This window comes from Falco rusticolus, chromosome Z (genome assembly GCF_015220075.1).
Source record: "Falco rusticolus isolate bFalRus1 chromosome Z, bFalRus1.pri, whole genome shotgun sequence".
Taxonomy (NCBI): domain Eukaryota; kingdom Metazoa; phylum Chordata; class Aves; order Falconiformes; family Falconidae; genus Falco; species Falco rusticolus.
In genome coordinates, this window is record NC_051210.1 from 31,150,583 (window position 1) to 31,175,050 (window position 24,468).

General features: G+C 42.2%; 2 protein-coding genes across 4 annotated transcripts; both read left to right on the top strand.

The window, feature by feature from the left end:
- The first annotated feature begins 1,240 nt into the window (after positions 1–1,240).
- On the top strand, positions 1,241–14,189 carry TMEM175 (transmembrane protein 175). 3 transcript variants are annotated; one of them, XM_037373830.1, is made up of 10 exons: positions 1,241–1,422; positions 1,940–1,978; positions 3,075–3,172; positions 5,159–5,210; positions 6,482–6,517; positions 7,733–7,816; positions 8,454–8,618; positions 9,952–10,030; positions 11,175–11,316; positions 11,860–14,189. In XM_037373830.1, the coding sequence occupies exons 1-10, from the start codon at positions 1,255–1,257 to the stop codon at positions 12,521–12,523; spliced, it is 1,527 nt and encodes a 508-aa protein (XP_037229727.1). In that variant the 5' UTR covers positions 1,241–1,254; the 3' UTR covers positions 12,524–14,189. The 3 variants fall into 3 exon arrangements, with proteins under 3 accessions (XP_037229727.1, XP_037229728.1, XP_037229729.1); XM_037373832.1 differs by lacking the exons at positions 1,241–1,422; positions 1,940–1,978 and adding an exon at positions 4,621–4,782 and having other exon boundaries at positions 3,108–3,172; XM_037373831.1 differs by lacking the exons at positions 1,241–1,422; positions 5,159–5,210.
- A 4,398-nt stretch (positions 14,190–18,587) lies between these two features.
- On the top strand, positions 18,588–21,025 carry ATP5ME (ATP synthase membrane subunit e). Its single transcript, XM_037374226.1, has 4 exons — positions 18,588–18,688; positions 18,866–18,920; positions 19,219–19,317; positions 20,885–21,025. Exons 1-4 carry the CDS (start codon positions 18,653–18,655, stop codon positions 20,908–20,910), a joined length of 216 nt encoding a protein of 71 aa, XP_037230123.1. The 5' UTR covers positions 18,588–18,652; the 3' UTR covers positions 20,911–21,025.
- Positions 21,026–24,468: the final 3,443 nt, after the last annotated feature.

Sequence of the window (24,468 nt, forward strand, 5' to 3'; positions counted from 1 at the left end):
ACAGTACGTACTTAGCTGTGTATTTCTGATCTGGCTATTGTACCCTTAGCTTCAGTTAATACAGGAACTGAGGAAAACCAGTTACCATTTACGGGAGGCAGCATCCTATACTACAAGAACACAGTATCATGAAGCTTTTCAGTCTAGAACATCTTGGATTTCTAACTCCCATCAGTAAGCTGAGGCAACTGTTTATGAATTAAACTGTATCTTCAGTGTATTTTCAGATCAGAATTTGTGCAAACCTAGAGGATTTTCGCCCCATCAGACTGTGGTTTTGCTCCCTGTAATTTGCGTTCTTTACATGATATTTAAATCTTGGCCTTTTCTCTGGTTTTCTCTTATGAAGTCCATTATTCAGTGAATAGGCTTTCTTGAAACCGAAAATACAACTTTCAGGATGACAAAGACACTGCCAGACAAAAACCTCTCACAAATCCAGGCATGTTTCCTTTAAGACCTCAATTCCGTTTCAGTTACAGCAGAAGACTTAAAAAACACAGCTGTTCCTCTGCAACAAAACCACCTTGCAGCAGCGCTGGAATCACTTGTTAAAGCACAGCTGGAAACTACAATAAGGCCTACATGGGCCAAATAAACTATCATTATGGCATGGTCTAAATGTGCCAATGGAATAAACACCTGAACGTAAAACAAAAGTCTCCAGTTCACAGCCCCAGAGGACAGAAGGTGACAGACAGAGCAAATGCCAAATGGTTTGAAGCGGTGGGACAAGGTTGGTTAGGCGGGTAAAAAAACCAAACCAAACCCAACCCAGGTGGGGACAAGTTATGCTGGAATTCAGATTACAGATTTTAACATACAATTTGTAAACAAAGCTGAGAATCTCCAGACGCTACAGCATCCAGTGAGCGCAATCTTTGGTGTGCATACATGTGCTATGAAGACCTCCGGTGGCGGGTAACACACCGACACGCCATTTGTAACGCGGTTGCTCCCCCCGGTGCCCACCCACGCATGTCACCCGCACCAGCCCTGGGCTTCCAGATTTCAAGAGGTCACGGCAGACATTCCCAGACCCAGGGGAAAGCACCCTCGGTTCGTGGGGATTTCGGCATTCCAGCAGCAGAAGCCCGAGTGCCGGCCGGCAGCCGTGGCCCCGCGGGGGGCCGGAGGCCGCTGCCCCCCAGGCCAGGCCAGGCCGGCGGGGGCCGCCTCACGGCGCCCGAGGAGGGGCCGCGCCGCTCCCGCCCCGCCCACCGGCCGCCGCCGCGGGCGCAGCGCACCGGGGCCATGTCGGCCTCGCGAGCCGCGGCGCCGGGCCCCGGCGGCGGGGCGGGGGAACCGGAGCCGGTGCCGCTGCGCGGCCGGGGACTGGAGCTGGAGGGAAGCAGCACGCCGACGTCGCACCGGCTGCTGGCCTACAGCGATGCGCTGCTCTCTATCATCGCCACGGTGATGGTGAGCGCCCGGCCCTGCCGCGGAGCGGGGCCTGCCCGGCCCGGGTCTGGCCCTGCCGCGGGACCCGGGCGGGCGGCGGCGCCGGCGGGGTGGCGGGGCCGGGGCGGGCTGGCTCCGCGGGGAGGCGCGGGGCCCGCCGTTAGGCGTCGTGAGGGAAAAGGCCCCCGAGCAGCCGCAGCTTGGACCAGGCCCTCCGGACCGAGCCCGTGCGCGGGCCGTGGGCCTGTCTACCCGGCGCTTTCGAGGGGCCGTGTTCGCCCGTTCCCCCGGCCCCGCGGGGCGCCTGGGAGCCTGGTGCCGGCGGTCGCGGCTGGCCGCCCCCGGGCCGCAGCGCTCGGCGGGGCGGGGCGGGGGCGCGGGCCCCGTGCGGCGGCCGAGCGGCGCTGCCGGCCGCACCGCGGGCTGTGGGAGCGGCCCGGCCCGGGAGTATCAGCGGCCACCTGAAGTTTTCCGGATTTTAATAAAGCTCTCCGTAAGGAAAAGAATGCCCTGTACTGACGAGGTTTTGTTTTTTCAGATTTTGCCTGTGGCTCACACAAAAATACATCCTGATCAGGTACCGTATGTCTTCTGTTTTGCTGTTTCCCCGTCTTTGCAACTACGTGTAACATCCTACTTTTGCACCCCCACTTCAAGTTCCAGATTTGCAACGCTAAAGCCAACAGAAACTTCCCATAGGGGGAGGAGCTGTGGAACTTGACGTGAAGAACTTAAATACTGAAGATCTGTGTAATCTGCAGAAGTTGTGGTGTAAAGCCTGAATGAGGTGTATAATGTAGGCCACAGATTTATCTAGTCACTTTTGAATGCGAAATGAATTGCCTGTCTGACTAAAACACCTTTCAGAAAGCCTCTGCTCCTTTTGGTAATACATCCTCACATAGAGAAACCACTTACATAGTGCAATCTAAATGCTGGTTTTAAGATCGGGTTAATAATAAATGCAATCAGAGTAAGCAAAGGTGGAAATAGAAGACTAGAGAAAATAAATTAAATCTGAAAAAGCCAGGAATGTTAGGAAACGTAAATTAATAAATTGAGAAAGTACAAGATTTTGTTTAATCAGGATTTATTTTTCTGCTGTTATAAACACATATAGATGCAAATATCTCTTCTCATTTAGTACAGGAAACTCAAGTATGATCCCTAACACAGCAAATAGCCACATGAGTCTGTTTAAGCCATTGTGGTGGTACATGCAAAATCTGTTGTGGTTAAGCCTTCCTGTTCCTTGTTAACAATCATCACACGAAAACCTGTGTGATGCTTCTACCGCAGAAGTCAGTGCTAAGAAAAAAAAGGACCATTTTGTGGCCAGCCCTCCTCTGAAATGCATTGTCACGTTACCTGTGTGATAGAGAGTGTGTGTAAATGGATCACATTGGGAAGCCCTTTTATAGATTAAAGAGAGATGTTGGTTCATCATAGGCCACTAACTACACACTTCAGCATACTCACAGGTGTCTAATAAACCAGTTCCTCTGCATGGCAGTGAAAAGATTGTTGGAAAAGAACAGCATTTTTGGCAGGCATTTTCAGAAAGTCTGCTACGTGACTGCATGCCCTTCGTCATTTGCAGATGTTGCTAATAATTTCACAATGTAACATTTACCTTTCATTTCTCTGTCACTGGGTGTCACTTTCTGTTTCAGAAACTCGGTGAAAGTATTCAGCAACTTCTTCTCGCAAAAATTGCAGTCTACTTGATGACCTTCTTAATAGTCACAGTGGCATGGGCAGCTCATGTAAGGTAGGAACACAGTATTTAACTCCAAAGTTAAAAGTATTGTTTAAAAGGACAGGAGGTAACATTTCTGTCTTGCTGATGTATTTCTGAATTGCCTTTTGTTGGGTAATACCAAAAATTCATTGTAACGAAGTGCTACTCTAAGCAGTGAATAACTGTACGCTTACACCACTGACACAGTGATACAATGAAAACCAAGCATTTTGTATATTTTAAATGAGAGTTACTCTTCATTTTACTTCATATTCTAGATGAAATTGAGCTTCTGATTATGCTGCAAAAGCATGACTTTGTATGCTACACAAATAGGGGAATATTTGCGTAGCTGATGTAGTATAGCTGGCCTAAAGCTTGTCTTAGTCCTCAGCAGTGCTTCTCACAAAATCAATAGTGATGTTGCAGATGCTGCATTTTATAGAGCTGTGGTCACTGTCACCTGCCCCTGTTGTGGTAGTTAAGAAATTGACATGCAGGCATCACAGTGGAATTAGGGCAGTTTTTGTGTGAATTACGAAATTTACAAATGTTACTATATTCTTTCCTTAATTAAGTGGATTGACAGCATTCTAATAGAGGTGTGCAACCTGTAATTTGATACTTGAAGCTGGTACTTCACATCTAGTGCTCTTACTGCATTGCTTTTCTTTGCATAAGTAAATACTAAGGCATATAGCCTTTGAATAGTTTAGGGTTTGGTGGAGGGCGATTGGTTCTATCGTTTCTAAGAGACACTTCTGTGGTTCTGGAGTTTCAATAACAAGGTGTGGGGCAGTTTGGAAGAAAAGCTAATTTTTCTTTGCATAATAAGAGCTACATTATATCTTCAGTAGAAATAATTTTAAGCCTTAAAATTCTGAAAATACTGTGGCCCTAACAGCGTGAACTTGTCTCTGTTCTCTCAAGTAAAACTTAGAGAAAATCAGAATTAATAGCTCTTTACAATGGCATATGAGACAAAGAAAAATCTGAGACTCTGAACATCTGCATCTGCTCTGGAAGATCTGTGCAGTGCTACTGCAGGGCTCAGATCCCTACACAATATTGCTTCCCATGACAAGCTAAAAGTCAGCCTTTTAGCTGGTGCCAGTGTGTTTATTTTGGCATCAGAGTATGAAATGAACTTGTTGATGTTCTCGTGTGAGCAGTGAACAGTGACTGCTGGTGAAAGTCTGCCTTTGTTCATGCTTCAGAAGCGTTTGCTTGAGCAGCGAGCACAGGCTGTGAGTCTCCAGTTAGTTCTGGGCCTTGCCTGTGTTTAAGTAAATAGGCGATTAATTGTCAGTTAATGATAGTTTTCATGTGACTCCAAGCCTTGTGCAGCTCACTAGCAGTTTGCTGGCTGTCCGGTCCCCAGTTTGCCAGGTGGCAAAAGGTAAGAGTTGTTCTGGAACAAAACTGCCATGGAAGAAGGCAAACCAAACCCTGTGACTTGGCTGCATTTAATCCTGTAGTGAAGTGGCAAGTCCTGCAGAGAATCGTCATCAACTCCTGCTCTCAAATCATCCCCGTATCTTCCATTTTCCAAGGAAATATATCAATTTGTAGCTCACTGCCTTGTTAGGTTTTTGGTGTGTGACTCAATCAGAACTAACATCTGGATCACTTCTTCACAGATTAATTGGCTGTTAACAGCAGTGAAGTTTACATCAAAGTTTATATATAAAGTCAGGTGTAGAGGAAGGATAGAGTGGGGGTAGGGGGAAGCCAGTTTGCTACACCATATGCCACTTGTCCTTCAGATAGAAGTGAGGTTCTTAATAACTACTCCGTAATTGAACTTGACTGTTTGTATCTCGTTTTTCAAATTTTTCTAGCAAATTACTGCCATGTTTGAGCCAATGAGTTTTGGTAGACCTGCACTACTTGCATAAATTCTGGAGGAAATTAAATCACATTCCCCTATAATATTATAAAAGTGCAATTTTTATACAGTGTTGTAAAACATTTTGGGAGATGGCTTGTTCATGATATCTTGCCTTGCCTTGCCAGGTTGTTTCAGGTGATAAAGCTTATAGATGATGTCCTCGCTCTTCTAAATCTGGTGAGTCTTGTCAGACACGCTGGATGTTTGATGAGCAAATACAGGTCACTTTTTCTTAAGTCTGTATGTACATGTCCAAAAGTTTCTAAATTACATAGCATAACTCTACCAGATTTCCAAGTCAGGAAGATACAGAGAGCTTGAATTACTCCTTGCCAAAGTGGATGATTGACAACTAACTTGCTTTTAACTTCTGCATGGTTTACTATAAGTCAAAAGAAGCTCTGCAACAGGTTGAAGTGAAGGTCATCTGAGGGAACTGAAGAGGCACCTATGGCAAAAGCTTTTTACCTCTGTTTATCTCTGTCCAGCTGAACTGTCTGTCCTCCAGGCTTAAGAAAATGAAATGCTATGTCTTTTGCGGCAAAAATATCTTAAGTGTAGGTTTGATTTACAGTTACGTTTTCAGTCATTTCTTTGTTTAAGTTGCTTAGAAAGTCATTCTGAAGCTTATTTGAAACAGAGGATTATATGATCTTTCAAAAACTGCCACTGAGGGACCAATCCTGAATCAGTGTTCTGAGCTTTACACTTGCCTAAATCTTATCTCTTAAAAACTCTTCATTTATTTGAGTAAGTTTTTTAACCCTGTAATATCTTGGTTACTAATAGTTGTAATGGGATGCTGCAATGGTGAACATATTCTTGCTCTCAGCTTTTTTTTTTTTTGCGATATGGTTTAAAATTCTGTTCTCTGACGGTGCAACTACACAGTTAATTTAATTTTGGTAATAAAGATACTGCATTTAAACTCCATGGGATAACGCTACAGGAAATAATGCTAGGAGACTAGCTTAAGGCATGTAATTCTTATGTAATGTAGCTTTTAAAGCAATGCATTTCTTTGTGCTTGAGGTGGTTTTTTTGTTCTTTTTTTTTTAATTGGATTTTTTATATATGAAATATTTGTCATCAGAAATTAATGTTTGTGACCAATCAGAAACAGCTCTTTAGGAGGTGTGGTACTTTTGGCATTGCTACTGTAGAAAGAAGTCTGTTAAGAACCATACCAAACTTCTACCCATGGTATTGCTAACAAAACTGTAGTGTTTACTAAAATAAACCTGTACAGTTTGGATAGCAAACATGGAAGATGTGTACAGAACTAGCCATTTGTTACAGTCAAAGCTCAGCAACCTCAGAAATGTGGGGTTTTTTCATGATACAGCACAAGTATTTGAGCTGTTTGTGTTCCATTACCTGGACATGTCTTTAATGAGGGAATTCTCTGCTTTGTCTTTAGTGCTTCAGTACACTTCTTTCTTTTTTAGGCTTGTATGATGATCATAACTTTCTTGCCATACACAGTAAGTACTTTTCTAAAATATATTTTTAAATTAGAAAGTTTTTTTCTTTCTTTAATTGGAAAGACTTTTATCAAAATATTCAGAAACCCAGAAAGTGTTGTTACAATATAAACCCTGAATCCATTGTAATCGTTAAGCTTTACTTTTTAAAAATTCACGAGGACATGTTATAACCTTCAGTCACTGCATGTTATAGACCTGGCAGAAAACTGGTATGCTAAAAGAGAACTTATAAACATGGAAAGTTATCGTTTCCCATGATTTCTTATAAAAAAGTAGCCATACTGAAAAAAGTCAAAGTTGCCTGATGAGAATTTTGCATTTTGTAAGGGAACTAGCTGTGTTTCAAGCTCCTCTTTAGATGACAGAACATTTTCCTTTTGTAATCTAGACAGGTTTTGGATTAACTTTTGACTTAATTCAGTAAAGTTCATTCTGGCAGCCAAACATTCATTTTTGAAATCTGTGAATTTGATGTTTTGCATAATTTCTGGTCAGATGACCTTTAGACCTTGCAAGAATATTTGCAGCTGAACACCATATTCACAGAACAAACCAGCAAAAATGCATCTTGACTTTTATTGTGTGTAGAACATATATATATATATATATATATATGACAGGCACCTGTTTCTCTGTGGATATATCTGCATTATATATTAGTCTGCAAAGGATAAGGCTGTGGTCAATGAAATTACCTTTATTAGCAAGAGCACATACTTTCTACTTTGCCTTGAAGCTGAAATAATTTTTTAAAGTTGTCAATGTTACCCTAATACTACTTCCCGCTTTTTCTCCCCTCCTCTAATGAAGCTGCAGAAATTAATATAACAGGAGGCCATGGAGACAGAGAAATTAAAACATTCAAAAAGGTGTCTGCGTATTAATTTTCACAGCTATGAACATCTTGTCCACTGAAAACACTGTTAAACTTTGTGCTGAGCTGCAAGCCAGTCTGTAGTTAGTATGGAGACACAGCATCGGAGAGTTTTGGTGTATCAACATGAGAGCAAAGCCACCTCTCCAGATGCCTTTGGTTGTGATGCCTGCATGTATTTGTGGTTAGAAATTACATTTCATGGAATTATATTGAAATGCAAAGTCTTATTTAAGTTTTTGAGCTTCTATATTGAATGAAAAGTGCTTCCCTTTCTCTACTGTTATTCCTACATAGCTTCTTAATTAAATATTTCACCTAGTTTCATTTTTTTCTAGTTTTCCTTAATGGCCTCCTTTCCAGAGGTACCTTTTGGCATTTTCCTGTTCAGTGTCTGTGCTGTTGTCATTGGCCTTATACAGGTATTGGAGCTATCCATTTATGTTTTCACTTTTAAATAGATTTTCTTGAGTAGAGCTACAATAGCATTTTTCAACTATGGATATAAACTGCTAAATGTCTTTTTGTTTGTTTAGCATTCTTTTTCAAAGTTGTGCCTGTTGTGATAATACAATATCTGTACGTAAGATGAAAATTCGCATTGCCACTGTCTTGTGAAGTGGCAGGGCCTTAACATCCACTGAATAGTAATTCCTTTCCCACTCTTTAAGTATGCCTTGGGGAAACAGCAACTGATTTATGCTGAGGTTCTTACTGAGCCATGCAGCAATGGCTGAGTGAACATGGGCTTTTAGCCTCAGTCCAATGGCACTGGTTTTCTCCTGGTGCAGTGCCTTGTTGCTTTCTGTTCCTTATTGTGGAGGTCTTAATTCCTTTTCATATAAGATACATGGTCATGACAGGCTCTGCAGAGGAGACCAAAATCTTGACATGCAGTGTATTTTGAAATTTCAGAGTTTCTAAGACCAGCCCTCCATGTAGGAGTGGATAAGGTTGAAAGTGTTTTGGAATTTGTTGATTGATAGTTTTACAGTTTTATATTTTCATTACTGCATATATTGGTATGTAATAACTTCAGTAATTATCTTCTTCTTGCAGGCTGTGATAGTAGTATATGGATTCTATCACCCACATTTACTGAATCATGAGATACAGGTGTCTGAAAATCAGAATTTCTATAAACGTCGTATCTTAAAGATTATCCTAAGAGGACCAGTTTTATGCTTTTTAGCAGCCATCTTTTCTTTTTTCTTTATTCCTTTGGTAAGTTCTCCCAGCTAACTGAAAACCTTGATGCAGCAGTTTATAACAGTTGTATTATTTAGGACTGTGTATTAAAACAGTGAGTTCCATGCTAAATAACACAGACTTTATCAGTTGCCATCTCTGTGGGGTTGTGATCATGGCTGCTGTTTTGCTTTGAAGGTGTTGAAATCACAGATACCAATCCATAATTTGATCCATGAGTTTGGATAGTTTTGAAAGAATATTCTGCTACAGTATTAGCCTTACTTGCTTCGCCTGATTTTTTTTACTGCTTCTCTTCATTAGAAGCAGGTCTTCTAAGCTGTAACTTAGCACCTTGCTTATTAGAAGTCAGTGAGGTAATGTGAAAGGTTATATGAAATACTCATTACATTGCACCAGTGTGCACAAATTGAAGACAAGTGAATGTAATTGCTGCACTAATTCAGGGTGTAAGAGCAAACAGAATAAGCAGAGCAAAGTTAACCAGCCTGCATCTTAAACCAAATGTTTTCGCCTAAGGCCTGCTCTTACACAGCCTTTTTCTCTGCCACCTTTATTAAATGGCAGTGAGTTGCTCCTACTTAACAGCTTTTATCTTTCTCAGAACCCTCACTCGGAACTGAAATCTAGTTTTTTGGATGTATCCTGAGCTTCCTTTCCTCTCTCTTGTTCTTTAGAAAAAGGTGGATTGAACTGAACTTTGAGAAAGATTCCATGGGAATTAACAGTATTTAAATAATCCCCTGATTTAGGAGGAATTGCGTTGCTGTTGATAAAAGGGACATTTACAAGTCCAAATGTGAAAAGGCCTAATTTTAACTGAAAATATGTTCTCCTCTTACACCATGACTTCCCTTTTCTCCCTCACCTTGTTTATTAGTGTATTATATTTTAATATTAATAACAGTGACGATTGTCTCCAAGTTGCTGTTGTGCTTAGACCTGTACAAAGCCTGTGAACCACTGTGATGTCTTTGGGACACAAGTAGTAGAATCATAGAATATCTCAAGTCGGAGGGGTCTCATAAGGATCACATGGGATCGTTCTCCAGCTTCTAAAGAGAAGGCGTTACTGAATTTTTGTTAGCTGAATTATTTCCCTTCCTGTTTTAGCTTGCTTCATTACTGGTACTAAATTAGCTATCAAAAAGCAGTATTAGTTTGCACATGCAATATTCAGGAGGTGCATGTGCATTTCAGGTGAGCAGTTTCCATGTCATAAAGTCAAGATTTGTTTTTCTCAATGTGATTATACCTAAAGATTGAAGTAGTATTTTCATATGAGACTTGGAAGGTAATTTATATTTTGATAACTAAATTTAAACTGTGTTCATTTTTCTCTCCATAGTCTTATGTACTTCTTGGGCTCGTAATTGTTTTTCCACATCTCACTCGATTCATTGCATGGTGTAAAACCAGGATTGTTGGTGAGTAACAATATTCATTGTATGTATGTTCAGGTATGTTATTAGGTTGTCAACATGTTATCCAAATGGCCTGCTATGAAGTAATTTTAGTTCTACTTCCATTTTCAGGCTTGGAACGCAATTTTGGGGTTTATTGCTGTGCTTCCAAACAGTTTCTCCTTTGCTCCTTGGTTTCCCTTAATTTGTGACAAGATTTGTGTAAGGCAGAACACATTCAAAGATGATTTCTGAGTGCGAAACTTCTCTGGTTTGTCCTGAACATGCACATGCGTGCCCACACACACAAGTACATGAATGATGGCTGCAGGCCATCCATTCCTTTTCCCTCTTAAAAAGGGAAGGTGGGTACTGAAGAATATAGGAAGCAAGCTCTATGCCTGTATCGCTTTCTTCCCAGCAATACTGTATGTTCCCACATGTTCAAACTGGCAAGAAGAGCACCTATAAATCAAACTTCTTCAGGGTAATTAACTGTTTAGGGTGTTACATCTCATTAATCTAACTGCTATGGTCTAAAGGTCCTCACGCATTGCTTACATCAGCCTAAATCGATGCTTCCTTCCCTCATGCTCATTGCTTATGTTCTTCTGCCCTCCTTGTGTCAGCACTAACAGTTGCACAACGACACCAACAGCCAGAGCTGCTCTTAAACTCTGCTGAGAAGGAAGTTGCCAGTGCCAAAATAAAGGAAAAGGTGGTAACATGCAACCTACTTGGCCAAAAGGTGGAGTGTTCCTCTTTGATAGCAATATAAACTGACCACAGAACTGCTGAACAGATCATGTCTTTGGACAGATCATGTCTTTGGCACAGCATCTGATCTGTTTAGCTCAAACATTTTGTTCAATTAGACCTTTGAGTCATTATTCACTTGGTGGAAACAGTCTGCCATACAGTTTAAAGGACAGGGCTTTTTTGTCCCTGAAGCACTTGTCCTGAATGCAACATGAGCTTAAGGGAGAGGCACAGCTGCTGAAAAAAGTGGAGTGACAGCTGTGTGAATGAATGGCACCCTCCCTTCTACAGAAATACTTTTGGCAGGTGGGAAGAAAGACAAAGGGAGGTCACAGTAGGTTGTTTAACTACTTTGTTTTATACCACCTGATTTTGTCTTTCATTAGTAAGCGTCTGAATTTGTTCCCAGGTCAGAGAGAGGAAGAAGAGGAACACCATAGCTTAGAAACCTTCACTTTTTACCTCAGTGAGCCTCTGAGTAAGGAACGGGTAGAAGCATTCAGTGATGGAGTCTATGCTATAGTAGCAACCCTGCTCATTTTGGATATATGGTAAGGCTTTGTGTTACTTCCTACACTTTGTGTTGTTAAATACAATACTAACATTTGTCTGTATGCAATATTTGAGGAAATAAAATTAACCAAACATTGACTTCTAAAACCTGCAGTGGTTACTTTAAGTATGATTTTCTGGAAAGATACAGAACACAAACAAAAGACACTTCTAATGCCCATATTTCAGCAGAAGTGATCATCCCTGTAATGTATATTGGGGTGGGGAGTCTTGAAGAAGAAAGTGTCCTTTTTGCTTAGTTGTGTTTTCAGATAAAGGGCTTTTATCAACAAAAGCTGTTTAGTCACTGTGGCAACTTTATTACATTAACCTAAAGAATGCCAACTTATTTTCAGATTTCCTTTCAGATCTGATTTATTTGCAGAGCTGTTATTTGAAATGCTATTTTTAAGTTACAAATTAGAGAGCTATGGAGTGGGCCTCTGTTGTTCCTGCTTGCTCACAGTAAAGAAATACAGTTCAGTGTTGCTGCAGGTGTGTTTTTATAACAGTAATATGCAAAGAAAGTGTTCTCTCCACAGTGAAGACAACGTCCCTGATCCCAGAGAAGTAAGGGAGAAGTTCCATGGAAGCCTTCTTGAAGCTTTGAGTGAATATGGGCCAAACTACCTTGCCTACTTTGGCTCATTTGTAACAATTGGTCTCCTGTGGTTTGTCCATCACTCACTTTTCCTCTATGTAACAAAAGCTACACGATTAATGGAACTGCTTAACATACTTTCGCTGGCTTTCATTGGTGGGCTTCCACTAGCTTACCAACTGACCAGTGAATTTGCAGAGAAGTCTCACAATGAACTAGAAGCCATTCAGGTCAGCTGTGTTATCACTTTCTTTGCCAGCATATTTCAGTTTGCAATATGGACTACAGCTCTCCTCCATGAAAGGGAAACTTTGCATCCTTTTGCTCAATATGGTGGCAACGAGCATGCCTTCATGTTTGCCAAGCTGGCTCTCTACCCTTGTGTAAGCCTTGGGGCCTTCTTTCTAACGTGCTTGTTAAGTGAATTTAGCACAGCAATTTTCCATCTTATGCAGATTGTAATCCCATTTGCTTTTCTTGCCTTGCGCATTTTTGTTAGAATTTCTTTAGCTGTTATAAAGTCCATGGTGTCCCTCTCCAGACGGAAGGCTGTACTGTCAGAAGAAGAGGAGGCATGTTTGTCTCCTACTGAAACATTGTCCTAAATTTCCATGTAGTGCATGTGAAGTTGTGGCATTAACTTCGGTTCTTCACATTATCTTCATGTGTGGATTATGTTGATCTAAACTAATGCCTGCATTGGGCATAACCGGGGGATATTTAATTTTTAGCTGGTCGTGCTTGAGACCCTTTTTCCAAAACCCATAACTGGAAACACTGGGTGAATAGGGGATACAAAGAAAAGCATGTTGCCCTTCCTTTAGAGTTACCCTTTTGGAAAAATTGCTGCTTGACATGTAACTGCAGTGGTGATTGATTAAGAACTGCACAGACAGTTGCCCAGCAAAATGCACTTTTCTGACATGTGGCCACATCATGGCAGCCAAAAACAGGTATAGAAGCTGATTGTGCTAATGTGACATAGGGAGTGAGATCTGGGAGACATGGAGACCTCTGGATTTCTGGATGGTGCATGGTGTTAAAACACTCATGCATACAGGTTGCTGGTGTGGGGGGTTTTTTTGGGTTTGTTTTTTTTTTTTTACTATTTGTTTAACGATTACAATGTCTTCTGCATAGTCACAAACTTGTGATAGCTTTTTGAAAACTTTTGTTGAATGGCTGTGAGTGTGAGTTTAGAAGGGAGTTGCAATTGTGACCCATATGGAGTCTTCCAGGCTACTTGAACACGAGTTCTTAAGGCACATCTGTTCTTTTAAAAAAAGATGGTATTTAATAAATGAGGATTCTTGTGGCTATGTATCCAAGGTCTGAACTAGCTTTAATATCTCCCAGGGAAGAGATTCAAAGAGCTGTGGGATTAGAGGTAAATTTATTTTCAGTTTTGAAGCAGCTGCTTATCTGAAATGAAAGGGTTTGATTTCTCAAGCTTTTTGTGTCGGTTTTCATGCCTGCTAAAAGCAGCATCCTTCTGTTATTCTGAAGGCATGATGTCACATTCAGAGAGCATATGAGATGTTCCTGCCTTGCCTAAGAGTTACCCATCAGGTAAGGGAGATGAGTTTTTCCCTAAGCAGAGTCTAACTAAGGGATCCCACGGATTTCTGAGACTCAGCAAGACAGCAAAAGAAACTAACCCTGTAGAAGTTCCCGTCTATGACATGTTGAATTTTTTTATGTGCAGTTTTTTCACACTTACCCTGCAGAGAACTGTACAAAAGGAGTGGGCAAAGTGATCTAGCCTCTGGCTGCTTTGGAAGCCTTTGCATTTCTTTTTGCAGAGCCATTAGTTTGTGTCTTGAACTGTCTTAGTGCCTGATAACTTTAATGCTGTATTTAAAGGCATTTGAGGGATTTCGTTGTTCCTCTAAAAGAAAAACTTAAAAATGCTGTTGCAAAGTATGCCTGGAGTGATTGTTAGTGAAAACAAATTCAAATATCTCATTTCAGTTGAGATCAGTCTTGAAAGCGCTTGTGCTTTTTGGTTTGAAGTACTTTGGTACTAGTATGTAATTGTTAGCATTACGTACTTCTTGTGAAAAAAGTATGTTCACATATTCAAGGGGTTTTATACCTGGTTGAAGTTAAATGACTTGCAGTAGAATTCTGCACTGTGTTGTGTATCACAGAGTTTTTCTGATATTTATTAAAAGCACTTTTAGTTCTATATGGTTTTGTTTCTCATATGCAGTGGGCACATAATAAACAGTGAATATGTGTATTTGTAATAAATTTCAATCAGTGAAAAAACAAAGCTTCTAGTCCTTTATTTCTGCTCTGCAGATGAAACTTAGATCTGATGTCTACAATTAAAATTATGTTGGAGATCTTTTTATTTTTTTGTCTTCAAAATCATCCCTGCCAACCTCTTCTATTCTGTGATTTTGTGTGAAACACCCAGACACTTTTAATGGTATGCAAAATATGTTGATTCTACTTCTGTGGTACTTGAAGGAAATGAGATCTGAAACTGAGTCTGACCAAGGAGTTTCACACAGGGGTGCTTTAAAGAGCAGTGAATTGCAACATAAAAATACTACAAGATACTGTACTGGTGTGCATTTTTCCTTCTTTTTTTTACCCCACTTGCAAGTGAGTAATCTGTTCTGCAGAAAGAACAATTATATAATTTTTTTGGCATGTAGTCAAGATACCATTATTCAAATCAAATTTGGTAGTATCTCAGAACCTAAACTTCAGGGCAAACTTGACCTGTGGTTTTGTATAAACAGGGTTGGCTTAGGATCATTCTGATAATTTCGGTAATAATTTACCAAACTGCAGAAACAAACCACATTTCAGAATGAGGCCTTAATCTGAATTGTGTGATTCACAGGTAGAAAGAACATTCCCAAATTTAACTGTACCTAGCTGTTCTTTACAGAATTACTAATGACCCCACAGGTTTTTGTCTCCAGAAAAATTAAAGTGAAACACTTGTAGTGATTATGATAATCCCAGAATCACAGAATGGATGAGGTTGGAAGGGACCTCTGGGGACTGTCTAGTCCAACCTTCCTGTTTAAAATAGAGATGAGTCCAGTCAGACTTTGAGCATCTGCACAGATGGTGACACCACAACCATTCAACAGGTCAACCTGTTAGAATGCCCAGTTGTCATTAGGGTAAAAAGAAGGGGTTTTTTTCCCCTTTTTTTCCCCATATAAAAGAAATTCCCTTTATTTCAGTTTGTGGCCATCACTTCTCACCCTGCCATTGGGTGCCACTGAGAGGAGTCTGGCTCAGTCACTGCTCTTCCCCATCAGGGATTCATAAATGTTGTCAAGATCCCCCCCGATGCTTCTCTTGCAGGCTGCATTGTCCCAGCTCTGTCTCTCCTTGTATGAGTATGCTCCAGTGCCTGTGTCATCTCCATTGCCTTTTGGTGGACTGGCCTTTGAATGTCCATGCCCTTCCTGTGCTTAGGAGGGGAGAGCTGGAGACAGCACGCTGGATATGCTTTTAACTAGTCACCTCCCTTGACCTGACCTGCCAGTGACAATGACAGTTTTCCTAAGTCCAGGAGGTTGCTGGCCACCTTTGCCAGAACAATAGTTTTAATTACATAAAATCTCCTGGAAGCAAGGAAGTAAAATTGCAGTAAAATGTTGCAGTAAAACTTCTCTTCTAATGACACTGAAATTTTTTGCCTATGGTACTGGTACTGCCAGTCAGGAACAACTGCCTCCTGAACTGAAGAGGTCAGGTTGGACAAAATGTGGTTATGCATGGTAGGGTACTTGAGAAGTCTGTTGTTTCTCAGTTCACAACTGTGATTCCATAATAACAGCTGTTTTGTTTGCTCAGACTGGTTGGCCTTGTTAATGGGTTCATGTTCAAGATTAATCCATTCAAGACTTTAAAAGATGGTAACTGCCACTTGCAACACCGTCATCTTTGCCTTCCATTACAAATGGTGCTAGCTGAAAAAAAGACTGCTGAAGGATGCAGTTTCAGCTTGGAGCCTTCAGACTAATGATAAACATAGGGAGCTTAAAAGAGTAACAGTAACAGCTGGAGTTATTTGCAGAGACAGGATTTGCGTTTAATCACTGTAAACATTGTAAATAGTTGACTTTTTTCTATTGCATTTGAAAACAACTGAGTTAGTGCAAATAGTTCTCTTACAACTTACTAGGAACATGCTTCTTACAGTGACTCAACTTCCATACAAGTTTGGAGCAGACATAGTCAAAGCTATAGTTTGGCATCTGATTAACCAAGAGCAGCTCTTGCAATTGGATTTTTCAGTAAAATAAAGTCAGTCACCAGGAATTTTGAACTTGCTCAGTTTGATTTTTTCCAGTGTGAGGGTGCTTGACAGTAGTGTGCAAAGCTTAAATTCACTGTAGGAACTTGGTTTTCAGCCTTCAGCTTGGTAACCTGTGGGGTTAATCGGGATAGTGTCAGGCAACTGCAATCCATTTGTTTGTTGCTATTGAATGGAACACAGATAAATTTTGTTTGTGGTGAGAAGAAAACACACAGATCTCTTTTAATGCTTATAATTCGAGATTTTATTGCAGGCATCTGCATGATGCCATCTACTCCTCCTTTTCTTCTTCATGTCTGATGGCATAGCATCATGGCTTGTAGGCCAAGTCGCCTGCTGCATCAGTAGGGGAAGACCAGAACTTTTGTTCTGTCTGTATATCATCAAAAGAAATGAAGAGCAGTGGTGATTTTTTCCTCAGAGCTTTAGTGCTTTTTGTTTAAATATCCAGCACAGGGATATAATTCAATTAATTGCTTAATTAAAAAACACTGCAAAATTATAAAAATCATAATCATGTTACGAATCATTAAAAAGGAGCACTTCACTGCTTTGAATAAATCAAGCTCAATCAGTAACTCAGTAAAGCACTTCCTCAAAGCAAAACCTCAAAAAATGAGTTGGTGCAAGTTTATAAAGATGCTGCCTCAAAGAGCAGAATCAGTTGTTACCGACATACGACTTCCTGTAGGATTTTTTTTTCTTGAAAGATGTAACATTTTTCTCACTCTGTCTTAGGAGTTTGTAAGTTTTAACTTAAGGGACTTATTTACTTTTTAAAAAGCAGTTTGTATTTAGCACCCACATCCATGTCAATGACAAAATGAAGACAGCACTAAATTTCTTAGCCTGGGTCATCAGAAGGCATTTCAGGCTGGTGGTACACAGAAAAGTCTTGTTAGATGGCTGGTTAACATTAGCTGTATTTCAAAGTAAGTGATTCAGTTAATTCAAGACCATCACAGTTTGCAACTTTTTTCTTCTTAGTACCAAGTTGAAGAACACTCCTGGCTAGTATATGATCTAACTTGCACTGCTTGCTTTTAAAATTGGTATACGAGCCTATGGAGAAATGCTGGACTGGTTCTAGTTCTGCAAATGCCCCTCTCCAAGTCACTATGTGTTCTCTTCACAGACCAGCATAAAGACTCCTAGTTAAAATACAGCTGCTTTGTGTTTGGGAGATTTATAACATTTCATTAAAATCATGCCACTGTCGAGTACCTAAGGATTTTAAAACTGTCATGTGGATATGCATTAGACAAAAGGGGTTGAGTAAGCAATTGTCCCACTAGAAGCTTCACCGGTTTGTTACTGACTTGGCACTGAACTTTGTGGTGAATTACTGTGGCATTAACAACTGATATTGGTGCCTGGAACTAAAGTGATATCCACCCAGCACTGACCAGTCTCATCTGTAATGCTCCCTTTCATAGGTCTTTCATAGGTCTTGCTATTCAAAGTAAATAAATAGATGGTGGAATGGTGGTGGTGGAGGGGTAGAGGGATAGGATAGCTTTCCATCCATGAAAGAAAGTACTTTCTGGTCTTACTGATGCAGCACATACAATAATTGAAAAAACTTCATGATACTACAAATGAATGGAACACTAAAAATCTTCCAGTCAGCTCCCTAAAAACATTTCAGACCTCTCTTAATGAAGGAATTTAAATTACCTGTGGTTTGATGAGCAGAAAAAAGCACAGGTAATTAGGTTCCAAGGAGTTTAATAATCATGTCCTTACCCTTCCACTGTGTATGTTTAACTTTAGGCAAGGATTTGAAAAATGATGGCACTACTGAGCAGTCAGCTGAGGTTAAGATTAATTAGTTTTGTGAGAGAATGTGAAACATCATCCAGATTTCTTGTTGCCCGGCACGTAACAACAAGGTTATGTCAAGGTTCAAGAGCCAAACACAGAAGCGCACGTCGTAGTCTTTGCCAATGGGTCCTCTGCCCTCTGGATCCAACATCAAGGTGCTGTCGGTGCGGTTCCGCGGGGGTCACTGCCCGCGGGGCACAGGCGGTGAGGTCCCCGGCCCGGCCGCAGCCTGCCGTGCCACGGGCAGATGCGTCGCCCCGCTCCCCGCGGCGGGGTGGCAGCCCGGGGGGCTCCCGCCGCCGCCCCCGCCGCCCGCCACGCCCTTCCCAGGCGGGGGGAGCTGCGAGCGCGCCCCCCCGCGGCGGCCGAGGGACGCCCGGCCGGGACGGCGCCTCTGTCTTCTGTCGTAAGGGAAGCGAGCACGGCCGTTTTGTGGCGAGATAGCTCCCCGCCCCTGGGCGGCGTGTGACCGGTCACTGAAATGTCACAACACGCACAAAACGACGGCCTCACCTCACCAAACCCCCACCCCGGGCACCCCCCCGCCCCTTCCGCCCCTTCCGCCCCGCCGCCGCTCCGCGCCGTCACTTCCGGCCGCCGCGCCGCTGCCGCCAGGATGATCCCGCCGGTGCAGGTCTCGCCGCTCATCAAGGTGAGGGCGGCAGGCCGGTGCCCCGGCGCCGCAGGGGCGTCCCGCCGTACTGCGGGGCGGGGGGGCGGCCTGTCGGCGGGCGGGCGGGCGGGCTGGCAGCGCCGGGCCGAGCCGGGCCGGGCCTGGCGGTGCGTGTGAGCTGAGTGCAGGCCGCGTCCTTGTCTCTGCCTCCCGCAGTTCACCCGGTACTCGGCGCTGCTGGTGGGGATGATCTACGGCAAGAAGCGATACGGTGAGTGCGGCGCTCCGGGCGGCCTGTCCCCTCCCCCTCACGGCCCGCAAGGGCACCTTGAGGCGGCCGGCGCGGCCTGGCCGCCATTTCCCCTTCCCCGCCGCAGCGGGAGCTGCCTGGGCCTTGCCGAGCAGGCCCTCGGAGAGGGGCTCTTAACTGGTTAGAAGCCACAGATCCGTGTGGAATGTGCCAGTGTGCCAGCGAAACTCTCTTTCTTCCTTTTTGAGTAAGCTAGCAGGCTCAGAGCTTTGTGCCGGGTTCTAGAAATTGTGTTTTAAATCAAATGTGTTAATGACAGACTACCTAAAGCCTATTGCTGAAGAAGAGAGAAGAATAGAGGCTGAAGAGAAAAAGAAACAGGAAGAACTTCAGCGGATTGCAAAAGAGCTTGCAGAAGGTAGTCCCTTGGTTTAATTTACGCATCTCTTGCCAAAGTGCACACAGTGGTTTGCAAGTGGGCAGCTGTTTTGCTGCAGTGTTTTTAGGAGGAATTGAGGCTCACGGCCAGTGGGCTGCAGACTCTTGTGGATTCATGGAGCAGTGGTTAGAGTTATGTGAAGGGTAAATAGTGCTGCTGTTTGACAAGCCCTGCAAAACGTAAACATCAGTAGAGGAAGAGTTAAAAACACTTTTGCAACCAAACGGGATTTGTTAAATGACTATTTGAATTTCCACTAGGAAAATAAATTGCTAAAAGCTGCAGATTTTTCTGTGAGGAGTAATTGGGACTGTATATTAACTGTACTTGGATTTGCCTTATTCAGCTGGACACAGCAAATCTGTGATCCCTTTTCTCCATGCAATACAGAAATCTCACAAATGTGACCGATAGCCTAAACCAGAGTACATAGGCAGCTGCTTGTAGTTGCAACTCAAAGCTTTTAAGTGGTGGTAGTAACACAGTGTTAAGAGATCAACTTAATTTGTTATATTTCTTGTGAGGAGAATATACTGAAGGTGATCAGTTGGTATTAGTATTGCTGCTTTTTTCTCAATGCCTTCCACCCTCTAGTAGTTCTGCTGCAGCATGCTTTCTCTCATCCTTAGGATTATTTCTTGGGACCCCTGTGTGTTTCTAAGGGAGGGTTCCTTCCCCCACCTTAGAGAAGTGTGTTCTGTAGCTTGAATTCACCTAGGCTTTTTTAGGTGGACTTACAGTTGAGAACTTTAAGAAAATTGATTAATGACTCAAGCTGTTCTTGGTGCAGCTACACACTTAGTAACTATTTCGCTGGGAAATAGTGACATTTGCATTGTCCTAAAGAAGACTAATGTTGAACAAGACCCCATAATTAAATTAACTGCACATATATAAAATCAAATATGTAAGTAGGTGAATTATATTGCTTACTAGAGATAAAGCTATTTTGCGCAGCTGTTGTACCATCTTAAAATACGTGGTCCCCATTTATTTGTTCCATAACCAATGGGTCTTTTAGGTATTCTCTGGTTTAGCTGAAACTTCACATTTTTTGGAGATAGAGGCTGTAGTGCAGTGTTACTCTGCTTAATGGAATTACATGATTATTTCTGTAGAATGTTTAATCTGTTTAAAAGTAGCACACAGATGACTGTTCTGCATTCCGAACAGTGGGTTTGTTGTGGTTTTCCAGTTAGAAAAGCAACTGTTAAAACTTCATTCAGTGCAGTGCAGTTGTTGAAGATTGTTCTTTAGAAATGAATAATTGGACATACCTGTAATGATAGCTTTTTCTGGGCTTATTTGAATTACCAGTTCAGAAAACTGTCATTTACTAATGAGTAAGCCAAAAAAGTGCCTCTACCCCAAAGCAATGAAATAACAGTTCTGTTGAATAAGCAGAAGTGGGAATCATTAAAAACTGGCTAGAAAGAAATGGCATACTTAAAGGAAGCCTTTGATCCCACTAGTGCTTTGCATATTTTAGTACTGCATGGGAGTGACTAGTAGTCCTAACTATGTTTGGTTTTTTCTTCCCTTATAGCAAGTGAAGATTCCATATTGAAATGAACAAAGGATTGGATATTAATTTCCCACATGGAGATACATGGCTAGGCCCTGAATTGTTCAGTGTTTGGTGGGCTCTGCATGTTATTCTATCAATAAAGGTCTTGCAACACTTCAATTGGTATCTTTTGAAAGAATTGCACAGAACAGCTGCAAAAATAACTTACAGAATGTGACAGGAAGCATTTGTCACAAGCTGGCCATTGCTGCAGCTGAAACACCCTGTTGTATTCCTCCAGCAACAGCCAATCACTACACCTACTACTCGTAAGTAATATTTGTGATCAGAAAATACATACAATTTAATGTATATGGGCATGTGGGGGAGGCTGACATGGCACTGGCTGCCTGAACCAGCTTATTAAATGGCTTGACTGGGGAGTTGCTGCCATCTATTTTCAGCGTTGTTATCACAGTAGATTATTGCACGATTCTTGCATTTGACAGTGCAGTCAAACTTGATGGTGATTTGTTAAGTTATGCTGAGGAGATCTGAAGCATTGGTGCTGGCTCACTAGTCGGGTATTTTTAAACGTATCTTTTCAGATTTAACAGAGGGTCAAATGTTCCCCAAAACTATGAATAAGTTACCGTTAAATTGTAATCTGCCGCTTTTATAGGAAGTGACTGGCAATGCAGGGGACTGAGATTTTAAAAAGTAGTGGCCTTTAACGTGAAATTGTCTGCCATTAGCATGTAAGCTGCTAAGGTACCTCCTCAGCTGTACGGACCTCAGATACCCCAGAAGGTAAAAAGCCTATCCTGGTAGATTGTAGTGGTGGTCTTGGGTTTTGTCACTGTAAGTAATACAAATAACTCGGACATTCAGGGGGCCTTGTTTCTAACTTGGACGATGGCTAGCTTCCTTCTGACATTGCAGATCAGACAGCGGAAGCGGTGATTTCAGGTCTAAATCTCTCCCCAGTGATGGCAGTCTTTCAGGAAGCGTCATCATATGTTTTATTATAATTGCTGTTGATAAATACACAGCCTCTTCTAGATTATACTTTGAAAGAAATAAATCCTTAAACTGCCAGTGCACGTTCTGAACTAATAAAGCAGTCCTACGGAGTATACGGGAATGAAGTATAACAAAATTGAATTTGAATTGGAAGTGTAGCGTATCCAGTAACTGCAGGGAAAAGGGGTTAAAATGGGGTGTTTTCAAGGAAAAAAGAGGAATAGGAAAATCAGCTACATGTCATGATTAGGCTTTTGGTTTTTTTACTTGAATGTATATCTCGTGGTATTGAAATTACAAGGTAATGCTTATGAAAGTAAGGATACAGACTGGCAGTTAGTTTCAAATCCTCTTTCTGCAACACAGAAATAATGCATCATATCCTGAACTCTCAGGTTAACAGGATGTGTTGCACACTTAAAAGCCAATATTTTTCCAGTAATTTCAGGAGCTGTAAATCAGATCTGATTTGTCAGAAAACCTAATGTTTTTAAAACACGGGCGCTGAATTCATGTCTGTGGTGCTAGCCTGTAAGCTGTCAAATGGTGGTATGTGAAATAAGGGCTTCTGAAAAACCTCTGAAACTCAACACTTGGGATTCACCTGTGACTGTGCTTGAGCACAATGTGATTATACACATTATATTTATATGTCCTTTTACATTGGGTTGAATTCCCATGTGGGTGGGAAAGGTGCCACAAGCCTCACTACAGCTGCCCCATGGTGACCAAGTTACTCCTCTGCCACCCCATTCTGGCCAGGCAATAGATAATTACCAGGTTTGAGACAAAAAAAGCCAATGCTAAACAGCTATAGTAAGTTTTAACACTATTTACAGCAAGACTAAGGTACCTGTGAAGATCAAGGGGTGAACCGTTGTCCTCAGCTGAGGGAAATTCTGGGAAATACAGCCTCATACTCAGAGGTGCACAGCAAAAGGAAGGTGCTGCAGGCATGCGTTGCAGAAGTACAGGGAAAATTCTGACAATGTGGTCAGACTTCATTTTAATAACAGTCCAGACACAATTTTTTTTCTTTGCTTCTGTGGCAGGCTTGGGTACTCCATTTCATACACATGTCCTATGAATAGAATTTGTGCAGGTGTTTGGGTCCAAGGCTTCCTTTTTTCATTTATAAAACACATGGAAGAGAGGGGCAAGCCTATGGAAAGTAGAGGTGATCCATCTGACTGTACATGCAGTTTTGGAAGCAGTCATCCAAAGGTGCTGAAGGAAACCATTAGGCTTTGCACCTGTGCCAGACTAAGAGCACTTACGAGGTCAGGTGGTGGTGCTAGGGGGTGTATGATCAGTCTGCTTGTGGTTGAAGTTCAGTCCCAGTGTTTAGCCCCTGCAATCCTGAGGAAGCTGATGGAATTGCCTCTTGAGGAAGTGGGGAATGTGGGAACAGATTGCACATACATCTAAAGACTGCTGTGAAAATGATGGGCATAAATTCTTTTCCAGACTGCTAGCAACAAGACAAAAAATGGGGTGGATGTATTAAATAACCCTTTGATAAGTATCTGCTGTCACTGAGAAATAAGTGAGGCCACTCACTTGGCCAGATGACTGCACACCAAGCCAAGTATTTGCCTGCAAACTTGATGAAAGTTGTGTTTGGCAATAGATTTTGAGATAATTGGAGAAAGAGCTGTGTTATTTGAGCCTGAGGCTGCTGCAACCCCCAGCAGCAAGAGCAACCACAACTTGATGAAAGGTGTAGAGGAGAAAGCAGTAAAGACAAGAGTATCCAACCCCAGGTGGCATTACACAAGTGTAAGGTGCCAAGGAAGAAAGCAGGGAGAAAAAGAGACTGATAGCTCAGTCAACGGACAATTTTTTCTTGGAAAGAGGTAAAAAATGAAGCAGAAAGTTAACTTGAAACCTGTTGCTTGAAAATGCAAAGATGAGGAAGGAGGCAGCAAGAAAATGCCTTTCCTTTCATGTTATGAGGGGAAAGATCCTCATGTTTGTTTTGTGGTCTGTAAAACACAGCAGCCACCTTTTTGTCTGCTGGAACTAGGTTTGTCTCGCTCCTCTGTTGCTGCTTGAAAAGGAGTTTCTCTCTCTCTCTGAATGTTTTTCCTAATCTTCCCCATACCCCACCTTAAGATTTTGTGGAAGGAGCAGGTGAAGAGGTACAGAGAAAAGAGATTTTTCTCTTGCAAGCATTTGTGATGGATGATGCAAGCCACATTCAGCCCAGACAGCAATAAAGCCTTAACTGGATCCAGTAGTCTCTGGGGTCTTGTGGAGGTTTTCTTATGCAGGAGCTGGAGCTGCTGGAAGGACAAAGCCATCCAGCCGAGTGCCAAGGAAGGCAACCCATCTGCCTGGAGGGTGGAACTGGGATCCATACCCCACCTGTGCGTTTAAATACTGTCTCTTCCTTTGAAGAGTGAAGGTTGATTTGCTTGTGTTCAGCCTCTCTGGGAGGGAAGCAGCACTTCCCAGCCTTAGCTGGGGTCAGACCATGGCCAGCTGGGAAAAGACAGCACTTTTCCCAGAACCACAAGGGGCAGCTGAAGACGGGACCACGGGCTCCAGTCTCCCTGGCAGGTTTTTCCCCTCTCTGCAGGAACTGCTATCCTCACAGC

Excerpts from the sequence above, each read along its gene's own strand:
- TMEM175 (XM_037373830.1), top strand. The coding sequence starts at position 1,255 with ATGTCGGCCTCGCGAGCCGCGGCGCCGGGCCCCGGCGGCGGGGCGGGG. Across the intron at positions 5,211-6,481 it reads TCCTCGCTCTTCTAAATCTG|GCTTGTATGATGATCATAAC; the intron begins GTGAGTCTTGTC and ends TTTCTTTTTTAG. Across the intron at positions 10,031-11,174 it reads GTGTAAAACCAGGATTGTTG|GTCAGAGAGAGGAAGAAGAG; the intron begins GTGAGTAACAAT and ends ATTTGTTCCCAG.
- ATP5ME (XM_037374226.1), top strand. The coding sequence starts at position 18,653 with ATGATCCCGCCGGTGCAGGTCTCGCCGCTCATCAAG. Across the intron at positions 18,689-18,865 it reads AGGTCTCGCCGCTCATCAAG|TTCACCCGGTACTCGGCGCT; the intron begins GTGAGGGCGGCA and ends TGCCTCCCGCAG. Across the intron at positions 18,921-19,218 it reads CTACGGCAAGAAGCGATACG|ACTACCTAAAGCCTATTGCT; the intron begins GTGAGTGCGGCG and ends TGTTAATGACAG.